The 26,612-nt window shown below is 35.1% G+C and overlaps 1 protein-coding gene across 3 annotated transcripts; it reads right to left on the reverse strand.

Moving 5' to 3' along the window:
• Positions 1-3,433: 3,433 nt before the first annotated feature.
• LOC101256311 (protein LONG AFTER FAR-RED 3) lies at positions 3,434-25,949 on the reverse strand. Of its 3 annotated transcripts, XM_004244722.5 has the most exons (15): positions 25,688-25,949; positions 25,447-25,607; positions 22,039-22,140; positions 16,524-16,596; positions 9,467-9,573; positions 9,260-9,383; positions 7,820-8,014; positions 6,830-6,915; positions 6,160-6,267; positions 5,826-5,921; positions 5,637-5,735; positions 5,439-5,513; positions 5,057-5,188; positions 4,842-4,957; positions 3,434-3,888 (listed from the first exon to the last, which is right to left on the reverse strand). In XM_004244722.5, exons 1-15 carry the CDS (start codon positions 25,782-25,784, stop codon positions 3,693-3,695), a joined length of 1,767 nt encoding a protein of 588 aa, XP_004244770.1. In that variant the 5' UTR covers positions 25,785-25,949; the 3' UTR covers positions 3,434-3,692. The 3 variants fall into 3 exon arrangements, with proteins under 3 accessions (XP_004244770.1, XP_019070861.1, XP_019070862.1); XM_019215316.3 differs by having other exon boundaries at positions 4,842-5,188; XM_019215317.3 differs by lacking the exons at positions 22,039-22,140; positions 25,447-25,607; positions 25,688-25,949 and adding an exon at positions 19,835-19,858 and having other exon boundaries at positions 4,842-5,188.
• Positions 25,950-26,612: the final 663 nt, after the last annotated feature.

Here is a 26,612-nt window from a genome sequence, read left to right on the forward strand (position 1 = left end):
AAGTTCAATAATTAAAATAAAAATAAAATCTAACCTAGTTTTCAATAAAAAGATATTTAATTAAATCAATGTCTAGTGGATGAATAAAACAAACAAGAGAATGGACATTGGACACTTATTGAACCATTACAAACAAGTATTAAAGAGACTGAGCTGGTCTAAGGCCTAAATTAAGAAATGACCTGAAAGGATGTGGGTTTAGATTCAATCTCATCAAACACTTGATATTGTTATTTATTAACATTAGTTTTATAGAGAAGTTATTTGTCTTTTAGTCTCTTTTATTGGAAGTTTATGCAAAGTATGAATAATAAGAAATTGATCAAGCGGTGACAGTTATATTGTCTCATATACTTAGTTAATTTCTCAGCCCATACCAATCATTTATACTCTGATAATGTACTTCATATATAGTTTTTTTATTTGTGCTTTATGAGTATTTTTTTTATATTTTTTATTACATTCATTTGTATTATTTCTATAAATTGGAATTGTCACCAATGAATCATGAATGTAAATAATACAAAATCAATACTTGATCTGATTTTTGGTCTAATTGTTGATATAAAGTGTCATATGATATATCATATAAGGTGAAAGATGGAGTATAATGTAGTGTTGTGATTATGAGTATTAAAGTTTATAATAATTTCTATGCTTTCCCCCATTTTGATAGAAAATAATTTTTTCCTTAAAATTTTAGAATGTCTTTTGTTATTGAATTTTTTTTTTCTATAAAATGTTTTAGCTTATCAAACACATAAATGAAAAGTATTTCTAATTAGATCCTATTTTTTATACCTTTTAGATAAAGTGTCTTTCCATTTAAAAGTAGTGTCTGCTTTTATTTTTAAATTTGTTTCTGGGTACGCGCGTCACACGTGTAGCCAAGTATACCTTTTATTTGACAATCGTGCTTCACATAAGTCCTTAGACATCTTATTATAATGTTTGACTTGGAAATGTTAAGTATTTATAAGATTTGTGTTGCAGTAAAAAACATAAATGATGGTGGATATAGGAAGATTTTTTTACCAATTAGTGTTACACATATGATCGTTAGAGTAAGAATGTTTGTTAGAAAATTAAAGTAGTTATCTAATTTTATATGGATCATTGATAATAAACTTCATACTTTTAGATTTATTTATTATTAATTAAAGAGGTATTATAATAATTTGTGAAATAATGAACTAATTTTAACCGCATGTGTAGTTATTCAACATATCTGTCAAATATTTCATATCATCCATGTAAAACACTAACGATCTGGCATATAATAAAATATCTAATCTTTTATTGTGATACTTTTTAATTTCATTTAGAAACAATAAATATAATATTGTACTTATTTCACGCCAATAATTATATAAAGTCTAAATAAATAGTATTTATTTAATTATAATCTATACACATTTTTCTTTATATAAGCAGAGAACATATTTAACTAAAAAGGAATTAGTAAATAATACATTATAAACGAACATCTGAAACTAATCTAAAAATCACTTATAAATGGTCATCACTATAAGTACGTTACATAAAATAGTACAAATAATTCATTATATTGTTATAATTCATACAACATGATAAAAAAATATTATTTTCTTCCAAACATTCTTTACGATTAATCAATCAATCAACTAATTATAATGTATTTGATCCAAATACAACAACAATTTTATTGTCCTTAACAGTTATACAAAGATCAATGACAACTTTTATTTTGCGGTCTATGACTATGACCAAAAAGAAAATCAAAAAAGAAGAAAGAAATGATACACCAAAGATGAGGTCCACCAGTTTCGTACATAATTATTTAACATTTGGTCTTCACCTTTAATCCATTAAACAATATAATTAGGAGGAGAAAATGGCCAAACAACCCTCTTAATTTATACCAGTATTTTCAACTACACACTTTAAATTTACGGGAGTCCTATCACCCCTTGAAGTGTTTAAAATTGAAATCAATACCTCCCTAATGCTTAGTTGGCAAAGAGAGTGCATTTCATTTTCTTTGAGAGAGTGAGCACAAAAAACAAATATTAAAACTTTATTTTTAATATTTCTTTTTTTAAAAAATATGTATTTTTTTTCTTATTTATTGTCTTTCTTCTCCATAACAATCAAATTCCTTCACCGAATTCACCATTGTTGATTTCACACAAACTTTTAATCTCATATAAATTTTTTTAAAGAACCAACCCATTCAATAGAGGATAAAATGAGGTGTATTTATATCATCCAAAAAAGAGATCTAGATAATATTTGAAAAAAGAAACTAAATTGGGTTTATATCAAATTCAAGTGATCTCCCAAATGAAAATACTTTTTTATGAGAAAATTATGTAGATAAACAAATTTATACTATTTAATTACTCATGATAGCTATAGTTTGCTATAATTATCACTCGCGACTAATAGTATACATTAATTACGTGGGCTGACTTCGAGTTTGTATAATTAGTCATGTTTGTATATGTATAATTCGTCAGGATATACAAATAAATATGTACAATATACAATTTTTTAGCCTATATACATACACAATTCACCTCTCTCCCACTCTCTGCCCTCTGTCGCTAGCCTTTCTCGATCTCGCTCGCTTTTCTCCTCCCTCTCCAAATCTTGCTTGCCATTTATACAAATGTATATATTAAGTTATATACAATTATATACATATACAATTCACCTCTCTACCACTCTCTGTCCTCTCTCACTCACCTCTATCAATCTCGTTTGCCTCTCTCCTCTCTCTCCCAGTCTTGCTCATATGTATCCCCCCTCTCCCAATCTCTCTTGCCATATATACAATTACATATGTATAATATACAATTATCTAATAAATATACATATAACATTTTTTTCACTTTTAGTAATATATGACATATGATATGATGATATAGTACATAGTTATATTAGTAAGATGTGAATGTGTAGTTTTGTGGATATATGGAGCTTTTGTGTGTGTGTATATATATATATATATATACATACAACTATTTCTTAATTGGGCTCACACTGCCTTATTGTGGATTGATTGAAAATTTGAACAAATTCCTTTTAAGAAAAACATGTTTTGGTTATTTTTGATTGACAAAAAAAAAAAAAAAAAAAAATCACATAAATTGAGTAATATTTGGACAAAATTTCTCCTTGATGAATTCCTCTCACATTTAATTAAGGAATCATTCCTCCATCATCTTTGATTCCATCTTCAGCAGTAAATTTACTCCAACAACTTCACACACCAATAGTGATGTAACATATTATGAGTCGAACTCAATAGAATTTGATCAATTCTATTTCCTAACGTTAAGGTGGGAAATGAACCAAAGATTCTGTTGCAACAACTGGTGCATTATGTGCCAAGACAAAAAAATTCATGAGCAATCACAACAGTAAACATAGATGTGAAACAAGTTGATACTGATTGTTAAACCTTAAAAGAAGCATATATAGGCTTATTCACTGGAGGTGAGATAATGGATTCAAAACATTTACATTCCAGTACAGAAAAGTTACACAATTTCACTAATAAAATTTACATATTCCTTTATAACAGTTTGAAGACTCGTTATCAAAAGTGAAGCCAACCAAAATCAATTAGTATATCGCGCTTCTTGTCTGGCACAGCAGTTTCAAATTTATGTATCCAAATACAGCACAATTGTCGTCGCCTGTGCTATTCATTTTTGATCTTCAGGTTTTATGGAGTAAGCCTTAGAACCACCAACATATGTTGCCTCAACATCTACATTAACTCCAGTTGCAAAGTCTTCCCATGAATTAGTTGACAAAACCACAAAATCCGCATATTTTCCCGGAGACAATGAACCAACATATTTATCAAGAAAACATGCATGAGCAGCTGAAATGGTGTACCTGCCAGAGAAAAATAAGCTAGGATTAGGTAAAAATAACAACATCCGTAATGTAAACCCACAAGTAGGATCTGGAGAGAATAAAGTGTACATCAACGTTACCCCTACCTTGGAAGGTAGAGAAGATAGGTAATAGAATTTCAAGAGGCAAGTTTTTGAAAAAATACAACTCAAGGACATAATGAACCTCATGATGGATCCAAGTTCTTTCTGTTACACAGACTTAGTTCACCAGATCAAGGTTTGAAAAAAAAGAAGAAAATATTGGAAAACATGGTTAATTCTGGTGGGAAAAGAGTAAATAAATTGCATCTATTCTATTTCTTTTTTTGGTTAACTATTCTTGTTTGGCACAGCTTGCATGCAACTCAACTATTTCATTGGGTACTAGCTAGCTAACTCCCACTAGCAAAGGTGCAGCGTAACTCTGGCCACTAAGGTTTATGATGATAGGAAGAAATTATCTAGTGCTCTTTTTATCTCAATTGGATTTGAATTTTGGTAGTATTTTAGGTTTGAACCCACTTCATTAACGATTAAGACACACCTTGGGTTACGAAATATGAATTGCCCTTAAATTTTGAAAGTAACAATTTAACACATACTCGGTTCAGCACGTGTCATTGGCTCAACTGACTACCTTATCCTCTATGAAGATTTATATCTTATCACTGTGTACCTTTTATTAAATGAAACCTTAGCTGTAACTAATTGTTAATACTAGTCATTGCAAACGTCAAATAAATTTCAATGGACCAGAGAGCTGAAATATAGTAGCAGATTAGTTAGTTCACTACGATATTGATTTTCTCCCTGTTGATCAGTTAAAGTGGCTTCTCACTAGTCCTGCTCAAATGAGTTCCAGGCTCGGAGAAAAAAAACTATAGATTTGCTACATAAAGTATTATCTTAATGAGCAGATAAGAGTTGGAACAGAATAACACCACTACTTACGCTTTTAGCGCATCTTCGAGACACAAGCACTCTGATGGAATCCAAGCCTTTTCCCAACCAGGAGGCATTCTCTTCATCGATGTCCTTATGCTTTTCAATGGATTAATATCTGCTACCTGAAAGGGGACAGCAACAAAACACACGACATAACAGTAATTGACAAGAAATAAAGTACTGAAAGAAACATAAACAGATGAAATCCAGAAATTACATACTGGCCAATCTGATCCGAATGCCAATTGTGCATTATTTGTCAGGAGTGACTTGAACAGATAAGATCCTCTTTCTGCCCTTTCAGAACCAATTTTTTTAGTTGCGGAATCAGCATCATCTAATAAGTGATCTGGCTGTTCATTTGGATTTTGTTATAATATATTATTCGACACATCGTGAAAACTAAGACATTGATACCAATTGCTCAATGCTGAGAAAAATGGATAGCGATAAAGTTTGTTAGTCCTGGGTTCTTGCATATAACATTTATCAATGGTGTGACTTAAAAGCACTGATGCCCCAATCCTTGTTATTTATTATATGTATGAACAGAATTAATCTCAACAGAAAATAATGCGAAAGAACAACCATGTGAAAAACAACCTGCACTGAAGCAATTACAGATTGTTCACCAAAACGAGCCACTGTTCCTGGAGCCAAATGTTGAGCATGCTCAATCTGTGAAGTAGTAAGTTGCAATAGAGATTACTTGAAATTCTACTCCTCGAAGAAACAACAGACCTCAAAAGTAGAGTTTTAATTGATTGATGAATCTCCACTTTTTAGAGCAGTAGGATATACCCTATATCGTCGGTCTCTAAATTGTTTCTCAGACGGCAAAGAAGCATACATATCCAATATCAAGTCATTAGCTTTGTCACCTATAGCATGGATGCTGACCTGAAATGTAAATATCAGCCCTAAGAACAGTCAATTTTTGCAACTTCAAAAGAGTTGAAATGGCAGACAAAGATAAAATGAGCTCAAGACCTGAAGGCCAAACTTATCTGAAGAAAGAGTCATGTTGTATAGACCATCCTGATCCACCACTTGTAACCCATAATTGTTTGGATCATCAGCATATGGCTACAAGACAAATGAAAGATATCAGAACACTAAATACAACGAAGTCTGATTGCATCAGAATGGGCCCTGTTACTTTGAAACGCTCATGCAGAATAAAAATGGAACAGATATTAAGAAAATTACTCGTCAAACAAGCAGGCCACCTATGTCCAACAAGGCATCGAGAAGACAGAACTCACAAAAAGAATTGAGAGAATATTTTGGTTCAGAGAGGCTCTACAAAACCAGAAAGCATTACCTCATGAAATAATGCACTATTAGATCCTAAAGATCCATCAGCAAAAGCCTTGACACCGCCCAAATAAATCCATTGGCTCAGCACGCGGCCTGACTTGCTCATAAGATCCTGAATACCAGTACAAGATTTAAAAGATCAAGCTTAGTAAGAATGCATTTAAGGAGAAATGCAACATAATCCACTAACTTTAGTATCAGCTAGAATAAGAATGACCATAGAATCTTACATAAGGTCCAACACTATTCCTGTGCTTGCTTTTGGGATTTAGTTAGGACCAAGATCCATTCTTAACAGTATGATGAAGAAATTTCTAGCAGTGGAAGAACAAGTGGAGGGGAGGGGAAATTGGGTAAGGGCACTAGGTGACATGCCATGTGGTGTCTACCTTATAAAATGTCCCTGCCACATAGGATCGGTTCCACCTTGGAAAGCCCTAACAAAGGAGGGATATATTTGAATCATTTAAGTAAAGGTGGGGGTATTTTTGGACCAATAATATAATGGAGGGTAAATTAATCCTTTTTGCATAGTAGAGGGGAAAATTTGATCCTTTTCACTTTTACATATTCTGAAGGGTAGCGTATGAGTAATGTTGACTGGTTTGTTAAAAAAACAGATTTTCATATGAAGGAAAAACTCTAAAAGTAAAGCTTTGTTAATCATGCCATACCACTAACCGCGACCATGTCTCCATTGGAAAGAATAAGCAAACTCTGGTCATCATATTTCCCGATAAATCTGCCCATTTATATACATCTGCAATTATAAGGGAAGTGTTACTAAGCTAATGATTACATAAATGTTCCACCCGTAGCTAGAAGAATAACTAAATGAGCATGACAGATAGAGAGGCAGTTTGAGGCAGATCTTCAGTGTTAAGCATTCGACCACCCAGCCCCAAATCATTTCTTTGGGGCCTCTCATTGTCATCCCGCTGCCCCTTTCAGACTCCCCTTCCCCTCCAAGAAGTAGATGCAGTTTCTAATTATTTTTTGAGGAATTCTAACTTCCAAGTTCCACCAAAAGAGTGAGAAAGCAAGAAAACCAGGGTGGGAGGGGTGGGGGGTGTTATATTGGAATAATATCATTGCAGTTTTACCTTAGACCTTAATTAATCTGCATATTAGCAGAAATGTTCTATTCCTTTATTTCTTCTCTGTAAATGTGATTAAATTTCCAATAACTGGTTTAATTCCCGCACTTCTTTCATCATCTTAATAACATCTTGCCAAACTCATGGCACACACTGTTATATTTTACTGGAAAAATTTCCTTTGATCAGGTTTTAAGGATGAGGCCTACAGATGCTTAACATCAACTTAGTCCCCCATTACCTCGATCCTGCTGTATTATGGAGCAATCTCTCAAAAACCTGGTCCATTGCGATACCGCGGGCAGTGAAAGTGAATTAAGAGAAACTTGAGTTGTTGAACTTTTTTTTTTACATGTTCAATAGACAAACTTCTATGTCCTAGTTGAAAAGCTAGGAAGCAGATCCAACTTGCTTATTTCATCTCTGATGATCGAGTAATTAATCTTTGAAATGTTTAAAGTTCCGTATTATAAGTATAAAGAGGCATTGACCTTTCTAGTAAAAATAACCATACCATAGTATTCCTAAAAAGGAGAGTAAATTGATTTTTTTTGTAGGAACTGAAACCTGAAAAGTCTTCCCATGACTGCTCAGGAGAAGCCCCTGGAAAATATCTGCCAAAATCCACAACTGTTGTCACACCCCTCTTTAATGCATGATTGCTAGCTCTTTTAAGAGCTTCCCTCCTTTCATCAACAGTGGCTTCTGGAATGTGGTGAAGGACAAGCTTCATAGCAGAATCAATCAACAGACCAGTAGGTTCTGCAGTAAAGGACCCGAAGAAAGTAAGGATCTTCTATAAACTTATTTGAACATGTAAAATTTTAGCAAACATCATTGAAATTTGCGCAGTTGATCTGGATACTTTATTTTTATTTACAAGGCTGTCAATCTCTGAATTTTAGGAGAAACCTGCAACACTAGAGATGGAAGAGCTCAACAGGTTGCTTGGATTACTATAATATGAGAAATGGGACAACAGAGGAATGAATCATCGCATTTAAGTCTTTCTATGTCATAATTCTAAAAGGAGAGACAGGGAATCTCCTCACTCTTCAATAAGGGTTCTTACGACACCGAGATAAGTATCTTAATTCACTTTAACAGAGCCAAGGGAGCCACCATAACAGTACAGAATTTGAGAAGGATAATCTACACCAGATGGTGCTTTATGTCAAGAAAGTAAGAGAGGATGTCAATCATTAATTGATTCGGTGCTCCATTGCATACTGGCCATACTATATCTTGTGGAAAATGTTTGAAGTTCAGTTGCTGCAGCCAAAACTATGAGAAGAAGAGCATGGAGAGTAGCTCTTTTGTACTCATGTGGACCAATAGGACAAAGATAGGAGAGAAAAACAAGAGCTCTTGAAGGAGTTGAAAATATCTTTTGTACACATTAGTTGAATGTTTTTTCTTCTGTGAAGTGCAAATATGACATTCCAATTATTGTCGATGATTGAATGCTCTTTATAGAAATTCATGTTTTGGGGAGGGATACTTTACTTCTGTAAATATCTTAAACTGCGTCGCCATCAGTTCAATAAACTACTATATTTATTAAAAATGATTCCAAACTCAAAAATCCTTTCAAACTATTTGACATGGTTAACCAAAATAAAATAAAAAAGAATCATTCAGTGATTTAGCAACATAGAAAACATAGGAAGGCAACACCTACAAATTCCAGTTGCAAGTAATGGTCCAAATTCAGTAGGAAATTTTAATTTATTTTAAAGAATCAAGTCATCAACAGTAAGTTCTCCTAAATAAAAGCATTTATTTATAGAAATGGACTTAATTTAGGTATAATTCAAAAACTAAATGTGACCCTTATTGATTAACGCTAATAGGTGGAACCTTTAGGTGAACTGAAAATAATCTAGGTTCAAGTGAGATTATATTTTCAATGACCTACCTAATAATCGTTGGTAAGTGGCTATATGTCAAGATCTGCATTGATGAACAAAGAAACAGAGTGATATATGAAGATGAGAAGTGAATTACCCCCTTCATCATCTCTTACAATAGCTCCACCATTTGGATTGTCATTGTTACGTGAAATTCCAGCAAGTGTTAGAGCCAATGTATTAGCTAAGCCCATATGACCATCCATCCTTGTTAACCAAACCTGCATGCGAAATACCAAATCTTAAAAAAGACATTGATGTATTTTCTAAAGCAAAAGAATGTAATTTCCTGAAATTGTCTTACTGGATTATGAGGAGTAATACTATCAATCCACGATGCCATTGGTAAATCACCTCCCCAAATATCATCATTCCAACCACCACCCAGTAACCAAGAACCATGTTTCACATCTATTAAAATTTCCAAAGAAAAACATGATAAATTGATACTGATTAGTGTCAATTCAAGACAGCCAATACTTTATAATATTATTCATTCATTTTCTTTAGACAAAATCCTTAATGGACTTCCAGGATTGAGCCTCTTTTTCTTCCAAGTGCATACTTTTCTTTGTCAGCATATTTCACACTTGGTTGACTTATCCCTGACAATAAAAGGAGAGAACCTAAAGGCGTGGTAGTTAACTATTTTCAATAAGTAAAAGTTTGCTCTTCCCAAAAGAGCTAGAGAGGGGGAAGATCATTTCAAAGAAAGAATAACAAATATGCTATTTCCAAAAAATAATAAGAAAGATAATTTGTATCTGATAGGCAAAAGCCAATCTTTAGCATTGCCAAATCATGGCGAGCTGAAAAGGGTATATCGTGTGACATTTGCTCGTTATACATAATCTTTATCCAAAGTCACGACAAATTTTAAACTAAATTGAGCATATAAAAGAATGAGTCAGCTTATGTTTCAGATGCAAATACATAACTTCAATCTATTCAAATTTGGTAACCACTTTTGCATACATATTTCCAGTGTCCCATTCTAAATCACTAACATATACATTTACATATTTTTTGAAACAGGTAACTTTGTATATTACTATAACAGTACATAGGCACTAAGCCATATTTACAATAAGATCATCAAATCCAGCTACAGAACCTAAATTGAGTCTAGTACATCAATTAGGGAGGTAGTGTCATTGGAGTATAATTGATTACACCAAAAACACAGTAGCAACAAGCAATTAATCTTGAATTTTTGCAGATTGTTTTCTATACAATCAAAACATCTGAAATTGATTTTCATTGCAAAACTTCCACAACGATTTCATTCTGGGAGCCTTGCTCTGATTTTTCAAGTTCTTAATACTCAATCCCCCTTGTCTCTTAGCCACAGTTACAACATTCCATTTGACCAAGTTATAACTCCTTTTCCTCATTGTTTCCCTGCCACAAAAACTTTCTTCTAATTTTGTCCAATCTGTCGATGATTGTTCGAGGAATTGGAAACACTGACATCATATAAGTTGGAGGTGCATCAAGGCCAAAATTTATCGAAGTCATTCTCCCACCTCTGGACAGATAATGTGATTCCACCTCGCTAGCTTCATCTCACATTTTTCTACCACCCTGTTCTAGATCTCATAAGACAGATCTATCCCCCAGAGGCATTCCTAAATATGTTGTTGGAAAAACACCTATTTCCCCGCCCAGTATTGTATTTAGATACACAATGTTTTGCACTTCATTGATAGGGTACATATAGCTTTTCCTCCTATTGATGTGCAGACCTGAGAACCCCTCAAAAAGCACAAAAATCACCCTTAAAATCTTGAGTTGGCCTTCCTCAGCATCACATAGAATAAGAGTATCATCTGCACATCACAAATGCGTCACTTATACACTATTATCTCCATTTCTTCCTCAAAACCCCTCAACCATCCCCTCACCTTTGCAGTTTTAATCATGCTATTCAGACCCTTCATAACAATTAAAAAACAGAAAAGGAGATAGAGGGTCTCCCTGTCTGAGTCCCCTCTGTGCACTGAAGAATCCAGCAGGGGATCCATGTATGAGGACTGAAAACCTTATTGTGGACATGCATTGTCTGATCCATTGGGTCCACTTCCTTCCAAAACCTATCCTCTCCAAAGTATTCAACAAGTATTCCCAATTTACATGATCATATGTCTTCTCCCCGTCAAGCTTACACGTGATTCTTCTTTTGCTTCTGTTGAGAGTCCACAATCTCGTTAGCAAATAATACCACATTCATAATTTATCTACCTTTGATGAAAGCCATCTGCTGAGAATCCACAAGTTTGGCCATGACCCCTTTCATTCTCTCTATTAAAACTTTGTCGAACAATTTGTAGATGCTTCCAATCAAGCATTAGGTCTGAAGGTTTTCAATTCTGACACATTTCTTCTTAGGAATCAAGGTTATGAAGGTGGCATTCAAACTCATCTCAAGAACTTCCTGATCATAGAATTTGAAAAGCTTTCATGATATAACATTTCCATGACCAACAGTATGTTTGTTGGTTTGTCTGATCCATCAACTTGTAGGCTGAGTTAACTTCGAATTCCCCTCTGCTATTTCCCTTCCACTGCATTACATCTTCCCCTGTTTGTAGCCCATTAAAAGCTTCCACAGTATTGAGAAATTCTGCCGCTTTTGCTATTTCCAAGTCATTAAAATGACTTTTGAAATTGAAGCTCCACCCCTGATTTATCCATAACTCTACTATACTATTGTGTTGTCCCAGAACTATATTGTATATGTCAGGGAAAAGTAATTCCAAGTAACCCTTTTCATGCCACTCATCCTTCGAAATCATGTCTTGCTTCCATCCACAAATTTGATCCTTGCATTACTCTTAATTTCATCCCACATGTCTATTATTGATCTCCACAAACTCACTCCATAAGGTGTAGTCACTTCTTTGGTCATTTACATATCTTCACCTTCAGATTTTGCACTTATTACCCTTTCCCATAGCATCTGGTTTTCATTGGCAAACTTCCACAACCATTTCATTCTGAGAGCTTTACTCTGCACCTTCAAGTTCTTTATCCCCATACGCCTACCTTCTTGCCAGTTATCACTACTTTCAACTTCACCAAATTGAAGCATTTCCTCGCCTTGTTGTCATGCCATAGGTATTTTCTCTTGATATTATCCAATCTCTTGATGACTTTTGTTGGTGTTGGGAACAAGGTCATCATTTAAGTTGGGCAAGGAACCTAAGACTAAATTGATGAGAGTCCGTCTGCCTCCGAAGGACATATATTGAGTTTTCCATCAAGCCAATTTCTTTTCACACTTCTACAGCACACCATTCCATATATCAACAGAGTTGGATTTTTCATCAAAAAAGGCATGCACAAGTAAGTTGTTGGCGGAGTACCAATTGCCCCACTAAGGATTACTGCTAGGCAGTTCATATTTGTGACTTCATTGAATGGATACACAAAGCTCTTCCTCCGGTTGATATGTAATCCTGACATCCCTTCCAACAGAATCACTATAACACTCAGATATTTCAACTGTTGTTACACAGCATCACAAAAAATTAGGGTATCATCTACATATTGGTGTGTCACCTCCAAACTGTTACCACCCTCTGGCAACATCAAAACCTTTCAACCAAGCTCTATTATTTGCTGTTCTAATCATACTATTCAGCCCCTCCATAATGATTAAAAACAGAAAAGGTGACAAAGGGTCACCTTGCCGGAGACCTCTCTGAGTATTGAAAAATCCTATAGAGGCTCCATTAGTAAGCACGGAAAATTTGACAGTTGAAATATAATACTTTACCCGTCTCAGTCTTTTTTTTCGAAGCCCATTCTATCCAGAATCTTCAATAAATACCTCCAGTTGACATAATCATATGCTTTCTCTAAGTCCAACTTGCATAGTATATCAGGCTTCTTCTGTTTGATTCTGGAATCTACAACTCCATAAGCAATCAACACAACATCCATGATCTGTCTACCTTTAATAAATGCGGTCTGTTGGGAATCAACCAATTTTCCAATCATTAACATCAGCCTCTCAGTCAGTACTTTGGAGAGTAGTTTATAGATGCTACCTATCAGGCTTATAGGTCTGAAGTGCCTTAGTTCATTTGCTCATTTCTTCTTTAGTATGAGTGCAATGAATGTTGCATGAAAGTTTTTCTCAAAAACTTCTTCATTCCCCTTGTAGCCCCATTTCCTCCCAGACAGATCTTTTTTCTATAAAATAGTTAGGGGCATACACCCCCGTGATATGGCAAGAGCAGTTATAAAATTGAGACTCAAAACAGATCAAAAAGTATATACCAGTTTCCAAAATGTCGCCTTCCCAGGCCCTACTATCCCATAGCATTGAAATTCCCCCTTTAGTTCCACTAGCCTCCAAGCTTGCATATTTGATCCATCTAACTCCCAAAAATTTTTTTATGAGAAGGGAAACCCCAGCCTTCCCTGTGGGTGCGCATAGGGTAAAGCCCCTACTCCTATGCAATAGCTCGCAAATCACATGGGAGAGCTAACCTGCACTAGGCAAGCCCGGTGCAACGAGCTCAACTCAGAAGGAAAACCCCTTGCTTTCGCTGGCAAATTTTTCTAACCTTTTCTTCCATATTTCTCTCTAGTTTGGTTTCTTGCAAACAAATGATATCTGCATTCCACCCCTCCATAACACTCTTACAAATCTTCTTTTGTCCTATCATTCAGTCCCTTTTGCATTCCATGTCACTAACTTGAATTTCATAAATCACATAGTCATATTTCTCCCGTTACTCATATTCCCACTATCTTTGAACTTGACATTGAAATTCACTAGGCTTTTCAACTGTTGGCAGCCTCGATATTTTGTTTTCTTGCACAGTGTTTCTGCTTCTATTCTTCTTGCTTGTCTCGCACTGTCCACTTGTAATAGCAGTTCAAGGGCCTCTTCTTCATGACCTGGAAATCAGTCCCAAAAGCTTCCCCAATTTGATTAAGTTTTGTTGTTACCATACTAATGTCTCCTTTTCTTTATTTCTGACCACTTCATGTTGCCAAGTCTATAGTGGTTCTGTTTCTTCTATCTCCCACTCCGCTACTTCGGTGATCGATCTTTGTCTCCTATTTTTTGAAGTTCTGATGTCCTCCAATTCTGTATCCATCATGCTCATATCATTCTCTTCTATCAAGTGATGCAGTTATTCGATTATTGTTTCTCCCACTACGTTTGTCATCTCCCTCTCCTCGTGAATAATCTGATTGGCCCTCTACATGTGTGTATTTTCTGTTTCTCGACAGTGTTGAGGTTCAAGAGAATCAAGTGATATATTACAACTTTCATCTTCTGCCCTAAAGTGTCATTGAAAATCACTTGGCTTGAGTAATCAGGCCCAAGTTTTCTGACAACTCTTTTCTTTGTATGGGGCTGCTGATGGAGGCCCAATTTTTCCCCTTATTTAAATGACGCATGTACCTCTCACATGCTTCCCCCTTCTTTCTTCATTGCCAGCTGAGCGCCAGGGTCCACCCACATGTTCTCCATCTGGGAAATCCCTTAAAATAAGGGATTGAGTACCTTTTTTGTAGGATTTGCAGCCAATGGACCTTTGAATGAAAGTTTTTTCTCCAACTAATCTAGGATCACCTTTCCCAACTTCCGGCGACACTCAACTCTCACGTGACTCTCTGCCCATATCGGGAAATGGTAAATGACCCCATACCTGGAGATAGAGACTTCTCTGAGTATGTTTCTTCCATCATTTTCTACTAAGATTCTCGCCCACGTCATATGATTCTTCAGTTTTGTCTCTTCCACTATAGCTACCTATCCTCCACAAAGGTTTCCAATTTCTTGGAAAACTTGGCTTGACCAAAGATGGAGAGGGATACCAACGATTCTTACGCATGATTTCTTTGTCAGGATGTTGTTGTGGGTGCATCCTACAAACAGAAACCACCATTCCGGGTTAAACATTTGGTTCTTCCAATTCCACTAACCTTCTAAGGTTCCTGTTGGGGAATTCAAAGAGAAATTTTCCCCCATACATCTCATAAATGTTTACACCAAAAAACCTTTTTCCATTTAAGGATGACCATCATCTGACCACTGACAGTGTAGGTTTCTCCTTCTTTCCCGCTATCAGATGTCCCACTAGACATCTCTTCAATAGCCCATTCTCATGACTTTCTCTAAGATATACTTCAATGTTTTCCTCCGAGCTATTTCTCTCTGCCAATCTGATGGATTTTGACAGCCATTTACTATCCTTGACAGCTCTATAGGGGTAGGAAGCTTCAGCAACTCTTGGTGGACCTGCCTTTTCCAAATTTGGGGCATTTAACGTAGCTTTCAATTTTGATAGCTATGCTGTACCACCCTGCATTCGTGGCAAGCTTAGGCATAATAAGGACAGATACCATACCCCCCCACCCACCCCCCAGCGCGGTTATTAGTGGATGTGATACTCACAAATCTCCCATGTTCATTGTATTTTTTAATGCAATAGTGTTCCGCCTCTCTTTCTGCAGTTCTCCATTATTTAATCGACTTTCTCTTATCATTAGATGCTTCCCTGAGGGTGAAGCAGATCCATTACATGATTTTTTTCTGCTCCTTTCAGCCCATTCATATCACACTGTTCCCTTCAGATCTCCATCTAGTAATATCATATGATTTGAAGCCACCATAAAAATAAATCCTATTTTCCCCCATAGATAAGGACCAAAAATTAACGGACTAAATTTGAGAAATAAACTATCACATAGGTAATAGTTCAAGGAAGAAGTCAAGAAGGACTGAAATCGAATTCCGGCCAAAGAACACCGGAAAGAGGAAACCCCTCCCCCAGGAAGTAGGGAAGAGAGTTATCTCAGGAAAAGTGACTAAGAGCATTCTTGTCTCCTCACATAACAAACTATCTTGAAAGCAGTTATAACTAACATATACATCTATATAGCATTTTGCCAGCTATACCTAATATTTAAAGCCCCCCTCTTCAAAAACAGAGTCCAGAAGCGATCAAACATATGCTTTAGTGCCTTTGATGCCTGAACTTGAGCACTGTGTGAGCAAAGTGAAGGGCCAACCCTGCACTACACCAAGCTTCAGGTCTTAAATGCTCGTCAATTGATCTTTCAACAACAGTGTTATTGGGTAAACTACATTGAATCATACAGATACAAATCAAAGTATATATTCCAGTTCCTCAATAATTATTGTCAAAATTAGCCCCTTTCAAACTTGTAATTAATGGGAAAATAATTGAAAATGTCTGCTACCAAGGAGGAATATACAATATTTTATCTAGTGACAAGAAAGGGGTTGAACTGGTATCATCAAGGTAAAGATGGAAAGTGTCAAAGTGATAAAGATTGTAGTTTTATGAGCAGCTTAACAACCACAAACTTACTTGCAACTGCTTTTCTAATTTTGTCTACAAAAAGATCTTTTGTATTTACTCCACGAAGGTCCACTAGTGCCATCTGCCAACATTAATAACAGGTCAGGACAAATACAATATTATGCCTTAATTTGTAGAGCAACTACCATAACAAATTAATAGCATTTGACTGATGGAGTGTTTCAGTAACTATTCGTACATGTATACGTGGTCTAAGTGTGAATAGAGTTCAAAAGCTAAAATTTTGAGAGTCTGATCATTTGTAACAACTCTTCTGTTGATCAGTACTAGAAAGCATAGACATAGGATGTGCAACAAGTTTCCATCTTGCCTTGTTTGAATGTTGTGAAAGTAGAGAAATAAAAGATATTTAAAGGATCCACTGTCCCCATGCACAAACTAAAATCAGAATGTGTCATGCTTCTCTCTTCTTTTTCCTTTTTTGGCATAAAGAGCAATGAGCGAAAGTGGTCAAGATTGGTGAAGTTCGTGCATTCTTTCAGTCCATGGCTCTTTTTTCATTTCGCAAATATATTTCTAGATCCTTTTGTCGTCTTGGACTTGGCCTTTTTGTTGTATCGTCCATGAATCTCAAGTCTATTTAGGCTATTCAGATGTTATAGGTCAAAGACGGGTGAATTCTGCATTGGACTCCTATTACTTTGTCAATTTTGTTGATGATCATATTATTCGAGTGCACATGGATATTCTTGATGAAAAATCGATCCAAGTTGTCTATTTTTTACAGTTTTTATGATGAAATCCAAAATCAATTTGAGATTTGTATACCGCTCTTTTCGTGATGATAATGCAATATAATATTTATCTTCTCCAGAGAAATTCATGAACTCACATAGGATCTGTTAGAATATTAATGTATATCGTGTCCCACTTAAAATAGGATTATTATGTATTATGTAAAATATAACTATAAATAGAGCTCAGTGTAATAATGTAAATACAATTTTTTATAATGTTTTCCGTGTCTTTACTTCTCACATGGTATCAGAACATTGTGAGAAATATCTGGGAAAGAAAAGACAGCCACACAATCAATGTGCTTCAATTTTCAGAAAACTCTATAGGATGATGTATCATTCGAATGTTGTGCGAAAACATCACAAGAGGTCCCCCACCTGCCAATGAAAAACCCAGTCAACCACTAAGAAAGAGGACCGCCCACACACACTCACGTGCCACCAAAAGCTGCAGCGCCGGCGACACATCAAATCAATGGGCTGTCGCGTAAGGTCATCTCCAACCACCTTCCAAAGCAGATCTTGTTCCCTAAAGGTTATGTAGTAGTTCCACGCAAGAATATGCAGTTTATGTCAATTCTCGATCGCAGGAATCGTAATCTGTCAACTCCAGTAACCATCTTCGGCCACATTCATGTTTTCCAGATCTCTCCAGCCACTCGCCTGAGCCTTTAGATCTCTCTTCACTACTTTAAGATTATTTCCCGGTGACTTTCCTGCCAACTTCTATCAACCAGCAAGTTTCCAGTCCCTTTCTTTGTGATTATTTGATTAGAACTCTCAATCCAACTATGTCTTTCGAATTTGATGCGCTCGGTTTGAAAAAATAGGAGTTGGAAATTCTAGTCCTATGATTAATTTAGATGCCTTGATTATGAGTTCAAACTAATTAGTTTGGACTTCCTCAGTTGAGTTATGGTGCAAAGTGTTCAAGGTCACTTGATCAAAAGGCTAGTGATGGAGATGAAAAGACACGAGAACCATGGGAGAAGGGTGATGCTCAACTCTTGATTTCAACTGATGAAATCTCGTTTTTTTTAATGTGAGATCCCAGATAACAAAATCAAAGAAACATGAATTGGATATGCCTACTTACTTGAGACAGGTGTAGGCAATCATGGAAGAATTTGATAAGTTGATGTCAGTAACTCTAGTATCAAAAAACAACAGGAGCAACAATAGACAATATGTCTAGTTCATTCACTGACTGCCTAATGACCTTGATTCGGTGCATGACCAAATTTTGGCTAGTCCTACCATTCCTATAGTCGATGAACTATTCTCTCTATTTCTTCGCCTTGTTGTGCCACCCCCCAGTCAAGAAGTGGTTTTCTCACCAACCACTTACTTCTCTATTCTCACGTCTCAGACAATAAAAATCAGACGTCCCAGTCTATGGAGTATTTATGAAGAGGAAGTCATTTTGGACGAACTCGATCCAAGTATATTTATTGTAATGGGATTGGCATACTAGTGAAATATGTTATTCTCAGCCTGGTCGATCACTTAAGAATGTTCATGTTGCTCAGACTAAGACTGCAGTTAATCATGGGTTTACTTTATCTAGAGGGGAATATAATGAATGCCTTTAGTATCAAGTAAGTAAACAGACATCTCTACAAGTAGCCTCGGGTGCTCAACCTAATTCTTCTATCGTTCATAATTATTTTTCTTGTGTTTCACTGTCTAATACCCTTGCACCATGGATCATGGACTCAGATGCTTCTAATCATATTTATTTGTAATAAATCACTTTGGTCAAATATTATTCATTCATGGTCTCTTCCCGATGTTACTTTAGCCAAGACATTCCAAACAAAAGCACAAAGAGTTGGGCAAAATAATCTCTTATCCTCTGTTATGCCCCTGATTCTTTTGTCAATCATTGACTCACGCTCTAAGTTGTGACATAATATTTCTTAATGATTCTTTGTTATGTAGGACCATAGTACGAGACAGAAAATTGGTGCAAGGCATAATCACAATGCCTTTACTGCCTTACCTCTCCTAATTCCTTTGCAGCAAATTCAGTTACAGATGCTCCAGACTTAACTCATCGAGGTTTGGGACATCCGATTTTATTCAAGCTACAAAGATTGTCTAGTTTGTCTAGTCTGTCCACATTAGACTGTGAGATGTGTCCACTTCGGAAACACACCCGCGGGCCGCACTACTTTCTCACATAGTTCTGAGATCCATGCAAAGTCTATTTTCCATTAGTTCATTCGAATATTTGGGGTCCTAGTAAAGTCCATTGAACTTTAGGATTTCATTATTTGTTTGTTTCATTGATGATTATTCAAGATGTACTTGGATTATCTTAGTGATTTTTTTTTTTGGACTTGTTTTCTATATTCCTGAGTTTTTGTGCTGAAATACAAGATCAATTTAGTGTTTATTCATATATTCATACTTTTCATAGTAATAGTGTCTTAGAATACTTATCCTCCCAATTTTAGCCATTTATGACTTGCCAAGGAATGATTCATCAGATATGCACACAACAACGACAACAAAGCCAATGTTCCCACAAGTGGGAACTGGGGAAGGTAGGATCTAGACCTTATCTATTGACACTCCGATGGATTTGAATGCTATACTCTTGCCAGGGCAGTGGAAGCCACTTTGTGATCCTGGAAGATAAAGGTGATTAAATGGTAAGTTGAATGATCGAACAGCAATTGAACTTGATATTTCTTTTTTGTGTCATAAGTCACATTTTGGATTCTCCCTGTGATATTCATTTGGATGCAATTGTCCGCATTCTGCGATATAAAATCATCTCAAGGCATCGAGGCTATGAGCAGATCATTGTATACATAGATGTTGCGGGATCACCTTTTGGTAGATGTTCTACGTCTGAATATTGTGTTTTAGTAAGAGGTAATTTGGTGTCTTTATTTTTTACAAAGTTAACAAAAGAGGTAATTTGGTGTCTTGAAAGAGTAAGAACAAAATGTGGTTGCTCAATCTAGTGCAGAAACAGAATATCGGATAATGGTCGTAGCAACTAATGACCTACTAGTTCTCGACACGTGCTTTGCACGTGAATATTACGAATATATATATATATATATATATATATATATATATCATTATTACTTTCCCTAACATCACTATCATGTATTTATTTAAAGTACTTCTATTTAAACAAAAGCATATTTTGCATAAACTATTCAAATATTATCAAACTCGTGTATTAATAGAAATTTTGTAATTAAATAACACTTTAAAAAAATAACACGAAAATAAGGAATTTTTCTTTTCATCAATGCAAAATAATACATAATTACATATAAATATGGGTTGCATACCAATCCATTTTGCACAACCATACCGTAACTCCAAAATGAAAAAGAAAAACATAAAATCATAATCCATAAGAAAAATCTAAAGAAATATATAAGTCATATCTTGTAATGTTAATTAACAGTTGAACTATATTCTAAGAAAGTTTCTCTTCTAATTTCAGAATGAAGTTATTTGTTCTTCTCCTCAGTTAGCTTCTTAACAACTTGTATTCATATCATAAATCTAAGAAGAACAAAAGAGAATAGTAGATGATAGAAAAGAAAATAATGTGATGACCTAGGAAACAATTAACATGTATTTATAGTGATATTTGATTGTCTTTTCATCTACCAAAAATTTTTAATGGTGCATAATGAATCATGATAGATAAATTTATTTTAGTTTCAAAATTCAAAGAATCACAGAATTTGAAGAGTTTCATACATTATTGTTTCATGATAGATAAATTTATGTTAATTTCAAAATTCAAAGAATCACAAAATTCGAAGAGGTACATACATTATTGTTTTCTACTCTAATTTAATTCAACCTAATTAATTATGATTTTAATGTCATAACTAAAACATTAAAGTGTAGTTGTTGGACTTCATATTATATCATTATGTAATTAAATATTAGTATTTAAAAAATAAATCAATTTATTTTAATTTGGTGGAGGGGCAAAATGGTAATTCAACTTTTAAAGTTAGAGCTTCCCACTTACAATAGTATATGATGATATGATTTAGATCAAACAGATACTCAAAGATCTCATATTTGGAGAAATCAATCAGATGAAACTTGTATAAGATAATCAAATGGCTCTTCACATTAAGTCAATTCGGTTTTTCATGAGAGGACCAACTGACCGAGCACATTAAGATTGACTGTCACTTTACTAAATAAGATACTCTCAAGAAATATTAACTTTAACTAAATCAAAAAAAAAACTTTCAAGAGATATTATAACCAAAATTTTGAAGTCAAATGAGCAACTTGTAGATATTTTCACCATATTCCTCATTGGTACTCGTATTAGTTGCATCAATAACAAGCTTGGTACATATGACTTATATGCACCAGCTTGAGGGGGCGCTAGAATATAAATGTATAATGTGTCCCACTTGGAAAAAGATCATCATGTACTGTGTAGAATATAACTATAAATAGGGTTCAACGTAATAATAAAGATGTGAATCTTAATAACATTTCCTAAGTCCATACTTCTCACAGGATCATTCATCAAGCATCATATCCTTACACCTCAACAAAGTAGGATAGTAAAGATGTTCTCATCATCATTCTAAGGAAAATTCATTCTCAACTGGTCAATCCTTTACTCTACCATGACAGAGATAGGAAACAAAGACACAATACATGGGAAATGAATCTGCAGCCAAACTTTGTCAAGAACCTAGAAAAATGATTAAGCTTGACTAAAAACACAGATATGAGATGGTAGGACAGATGCAAACCAGTAGTCCCCCAGGGATGAAGTGCACATGGGAATCAATAAATCCAGGGACCACAATCTTTCCGTCTAGATTTAGTTCCTTGGTCCAACTTGTTGCCAATTCCTGCATTTACATGTAAATTGAACATAAGCTCTAAATAGAGTGTATGCTTCATCTACTACTTGAATCTTCATATTGTGTTTCTTTAGCATTTGAGAAAAGCTGATGGGATAAATGAATTAGAAATCAAATGTGCACCATGAAACCAAAAATAATCCCACATTAGCTCTAAGATAGCAAAGACATTCATATCCTAATTGTACACAAGTACTAAAAGTGGGAGAAACACCAGCAGATATATATAATTGGGTCTCATTAATGTGATCTCATGAAGGCATCAACATATACCCAGAGGAAAGTTCATGAAATCAGTCGGTTGAGAAGGGCAATAGACATGATCAAATAGCAATCGCTTTATCTTCAGAACCAATAGTGAAAATGGAACTACATGCAAGCTGCAATCTAATGAACCTCAAAGATTGCTTAGGGCTTGAATTAGATGCAAAACTTGCATCTACTCCAAGGACACTAGACAAGGGTGTGGCTTAGAGGTCAATGAAGTGGGTTGAGAACCATGAGGTCTCAAGTTCAAATTTCATTAGAGACAAAACACTATGTGATTTATTCTCATTTGTCCTTCCTAACTGGCAGGTGTTGCTAGTGGGAGGTGGCAAGTATCCCGTGAATCAGTCAAGTTGTGTGTTGGCTAGCTGACACCACGTTTATAAAAAGTACTTGAATAGTAGTACTTCTTTTTTGCAATTTTTACCCATCCAAACCTTGAATCGAGGGTCTTTCGGGTCTCTCAACCTCCATGAGATAGTGGTAAGGTTTGTGTACATGCTACCCTCTCCAGACCCCACTTGTGGGATTTCACTGTATATGTTGTGGTTGCCCATCCAAACCTTGAGCCGAGAGTCTTTCGAAATCAGTCTCTCCACCTCCATGAGGTAGTGGTAAGGTATGTGTACATTCCACCCTCCCCAAACCCCACTTGTGGGATTTCAATGTGTATGTTGTTATTGCGCATCCAAACCTTCTTACTTATCCTAAAAAGCCACGCCATTTCACCTTACATATAATATTCCTTTGTTTTACTGAATTTTAAGCACTTGCTAGCAACAAAAGGCTATCTGTTTTGCAATATGCTAATGACACACTCATCTTTTGTGGGGCAGAAGAAGAACAACTCAAATATCTAAGAGTAATATTGGTCCTGTTTGAAGGAAGGAATCTCTGGGTTGCATATTAATTGGAGAAAGAGTTCTCTTTATCCCATTAATGAAGTACATAACATAGAGACACTAAACATAATCCTAGGTGGACAAGTTGGGGCTCTCCCAACTACATACCTTGGGATGCCTTTGGGTGCTAAATCAATGTCTAAAGAGATCTGGAGCAATGTAATAGAAAAGTGTGAGAAGAAACTGGCTAGATGGAAGGGGCAATACTTGTCTCTTAGAGGAATCAGAAGGAAGTTCCTAAGGCATGGAAACAAGGATAGGAAAGGTTACAATCTGGTAAAGTGGAATGATCTGATCATAGAAAAAAGATACGAGGGTTTGGGTATTAAAAATCTGTAGAATCATAGCAAGGCCCTCACAATGAAATGGTTGTGGAAATATGCCTAACGACAAACATCCGTTATGGAGAAAAGTCATCAAAGCCAAGTATGTGGAAGAAAATAGGTGGATGACAAAGGAAGTAATTTCCCCATATAATCTGTGGAGATCTATAAGGGCCTTGTGGGATGATTTCAAGATCAAAACCAAGGTTAAGGTTAGAGATGGGGAAAAGACAAGCTTCTGGGGAGATGAATGGCATGACATGGGATTTTGAGGAATGTCTAGACTTAATGTATAATCAGCAAAGAACAATTGCAAGAATGTGAACACCTGATCGGTGGGAAATCAGTTTCAGAAGACAAGTGTTTGACTGGGAAATCACAAGAGTTGCAGATTTCCTTAACACTATTGACCAGTTTAAAGGAACACAAGAAGGGAAAGATGAGCTTTGGTGGCAGGGCAGTAACAAATGAACCTTCAGGGTAGGCAAAGCATACAGATGGTTGAATAATCACAATCAACAGAATGTCAACTGGCCCTGGAAACTATGTGGAAAGTGTATACCCTATAAGTTATCATGTTTTATTTGGCTCCTATCTAAGGAAGTTGTTCTTACACAAAACAATCTGATGAAAAGGGGGGATAATTTTCTGTCTGAGATGTGTTTCTTGCGGAGAACAAGTAGAAATTGTTCGACATTTGTTCCTTCACTGCAAGATCACATGTCAGCTTTGGAGGCTATTCATAAACCTTAGAGGCTTCTCCTAGACTATGCCAAGAACGGCTACAGAGGCCCTTCAAAGCTGGGAAGAAGCTGTGGTTCTGACAAGAAGCAGATTTAGGTGGAGAAGTATACCAGCCAGCATATGGTGGACAATCTGGAAGGATAGAAATGCTAGTTATTTTGTATCTATTATTGATGTGTTAGATTCAGTATAGACATGGGACCATAGGATCTAGATTTACTTAAAAATATGGCCCTAGTACAGTCCATGTACTGATATGTTTCTATCAATAGACACAAAGTTACCATTTTAAAAAGAAGTGTTCTATTGCTATTTATTTGAAACTATTACTGTAGCACCAAAACAATATACCCATTGTAATCCCACAAGTGAGATTTCGGGGAGGATAAGATGTATCTGAACTTATTACTCTGTCCATCACAAAATGCTCCTCCTACTTTCCCTGCTGAAATGTCCAAAATATGTATGTTGATCCTTAAGGCAAAGTTGTACTACTTTTTCAACACACGAAAATATTCTAAGGACTCGCTTTTAATCTCGTCCCTCCTCAATACAATTGTATCTTTTATACTGTACCTATACTATAGATGTCAACTATCACAATGGAATATTCAATTTTATAGGATATGGATTTTTCAAATTTGGGCTCAATAGGTGATTCGTTTATATTAGTGTATTACAAGCTTTATCTCTTCACAAACATTCACACACAAAAATTCCAACAAAATTCTTCCCATAAAGAGGTCACTCCCTTTTTCAATTCGTTTGTCTTGCTTTCCTTTTTAATCTAGTTCAAAAAAGAATGATCTTTCCTTTTTCTTACGACTCTTTAACTTCAACTTTCCACCAGGTTTAAAACCACAAGATTATAACATATATTCTACATATTTTTAGGTTAAATCCACAACATTCAAAATTCGTGTCAAGTCGAAACGAGACTGAATAACTCATCCAAACATAAACTCTTAGACTTCACAAAAAGGGGTTTCTCCAGAAAACCTTTAAAATTAACTTTTATGAGAATCTAGTCAATGAAAGCTGGTGATAAAAAAAAGAACCTTTATAGAAGAGTAATTCCCAACTCGAAGAATTCTACCATTGCCAATAGCCATAGAATCAGCAAAAGGGAGAGCTTCATCACTGGTATAAATGGTCCCATTCGTCACCAACAAATCTGCCCCTTCACTTAAAAATGAAGAACTTCTCCAGTTCAGCAAGTCTGCAAAATTAATAAAAGGATCCATTTTGAATAGTTGAAAAAATGAACAAAGAAAAAGTGATAGAAGCATTGATAAGTACATGTCAAGTAATTTCCATTGTTGTTGAGAAGAGGAATTGAAGCTACAGATAGAAGGAGGACAAAAGAAGCAGATACAATAACCCACAAGGCATTCATCTCAACAACAAGAATTTTTTTCGCAAAAGTTGGGATATTCTTCGAAGAATCATTTGCTGGCTGTCTAACTCCTCACATATATTTTTCATTAATTAGATAAAACACGTCTAAACTATTTTATTTTATTTTTGAGTTTGGTGCTAAATTATCTCACTTCATCTTTTTAAAAGAAAATGACATTTTTTTGGTCCTATTTTAGTTTTAGTTCTATACGTACATGTATGAATCCGCTATATTAAAGAGCAATTTTATATATTTGATATAACTTTAATTTAGGATTATAAGATTTAACAGTTATTTTTTTTTTTTTTTAATTTCGTACAAGTCAAATTAGATCACTCTTTGTAAAACGGAGAAAATACTAACTAGTAAGATTATTCGCGCTTCGTGCGGAAATTTAATGTCACGGAACTAAAAAAAATGATACTTAAAACTTATCATGCATTAAAATTAAAGACATTATACTATCTTACATACAAGATTTTTGAGTAACAATCATTAATAATGTAAAGAAAAATGAAAATTATTATATCTTGTCATTTATCCCTAATAAGATAAGTATAAAATAATGATTGTAAAAATATATAGTAGGATATATAACACATGTAATGGTGTGTGAGTGAGTCACTCAACATGAACAAAGAACACAAAAATTTAATTGTGAAGAAGAAGTTATTTTAAAATGAGACAACAAAGAGTAGTGTAAAAAAAAAATTCTGTTGTGTCTTATCTGAAAAGTTACAATCCTTTGGAAAAGTCACAACATTTCATAAAATGCATAACTTTTCGTTATAATCACAACTCTTCATTGAAATCATAATTTTTCAT

The sequence above is a fragment of the Solanum lycopersicum genome, chromosome 8 (genome assembly GCF_036512215.1).
Source record: "Solanum lycopersicum chromosome 8, SLM_r2.1".
NCBI classification, from domain to species: Eukaryota; Viridiplantae; Streptophyta; class Magnoliopsida; order Solanales; family Solanaceae; genus Solanum; species Solanum lycopersicum.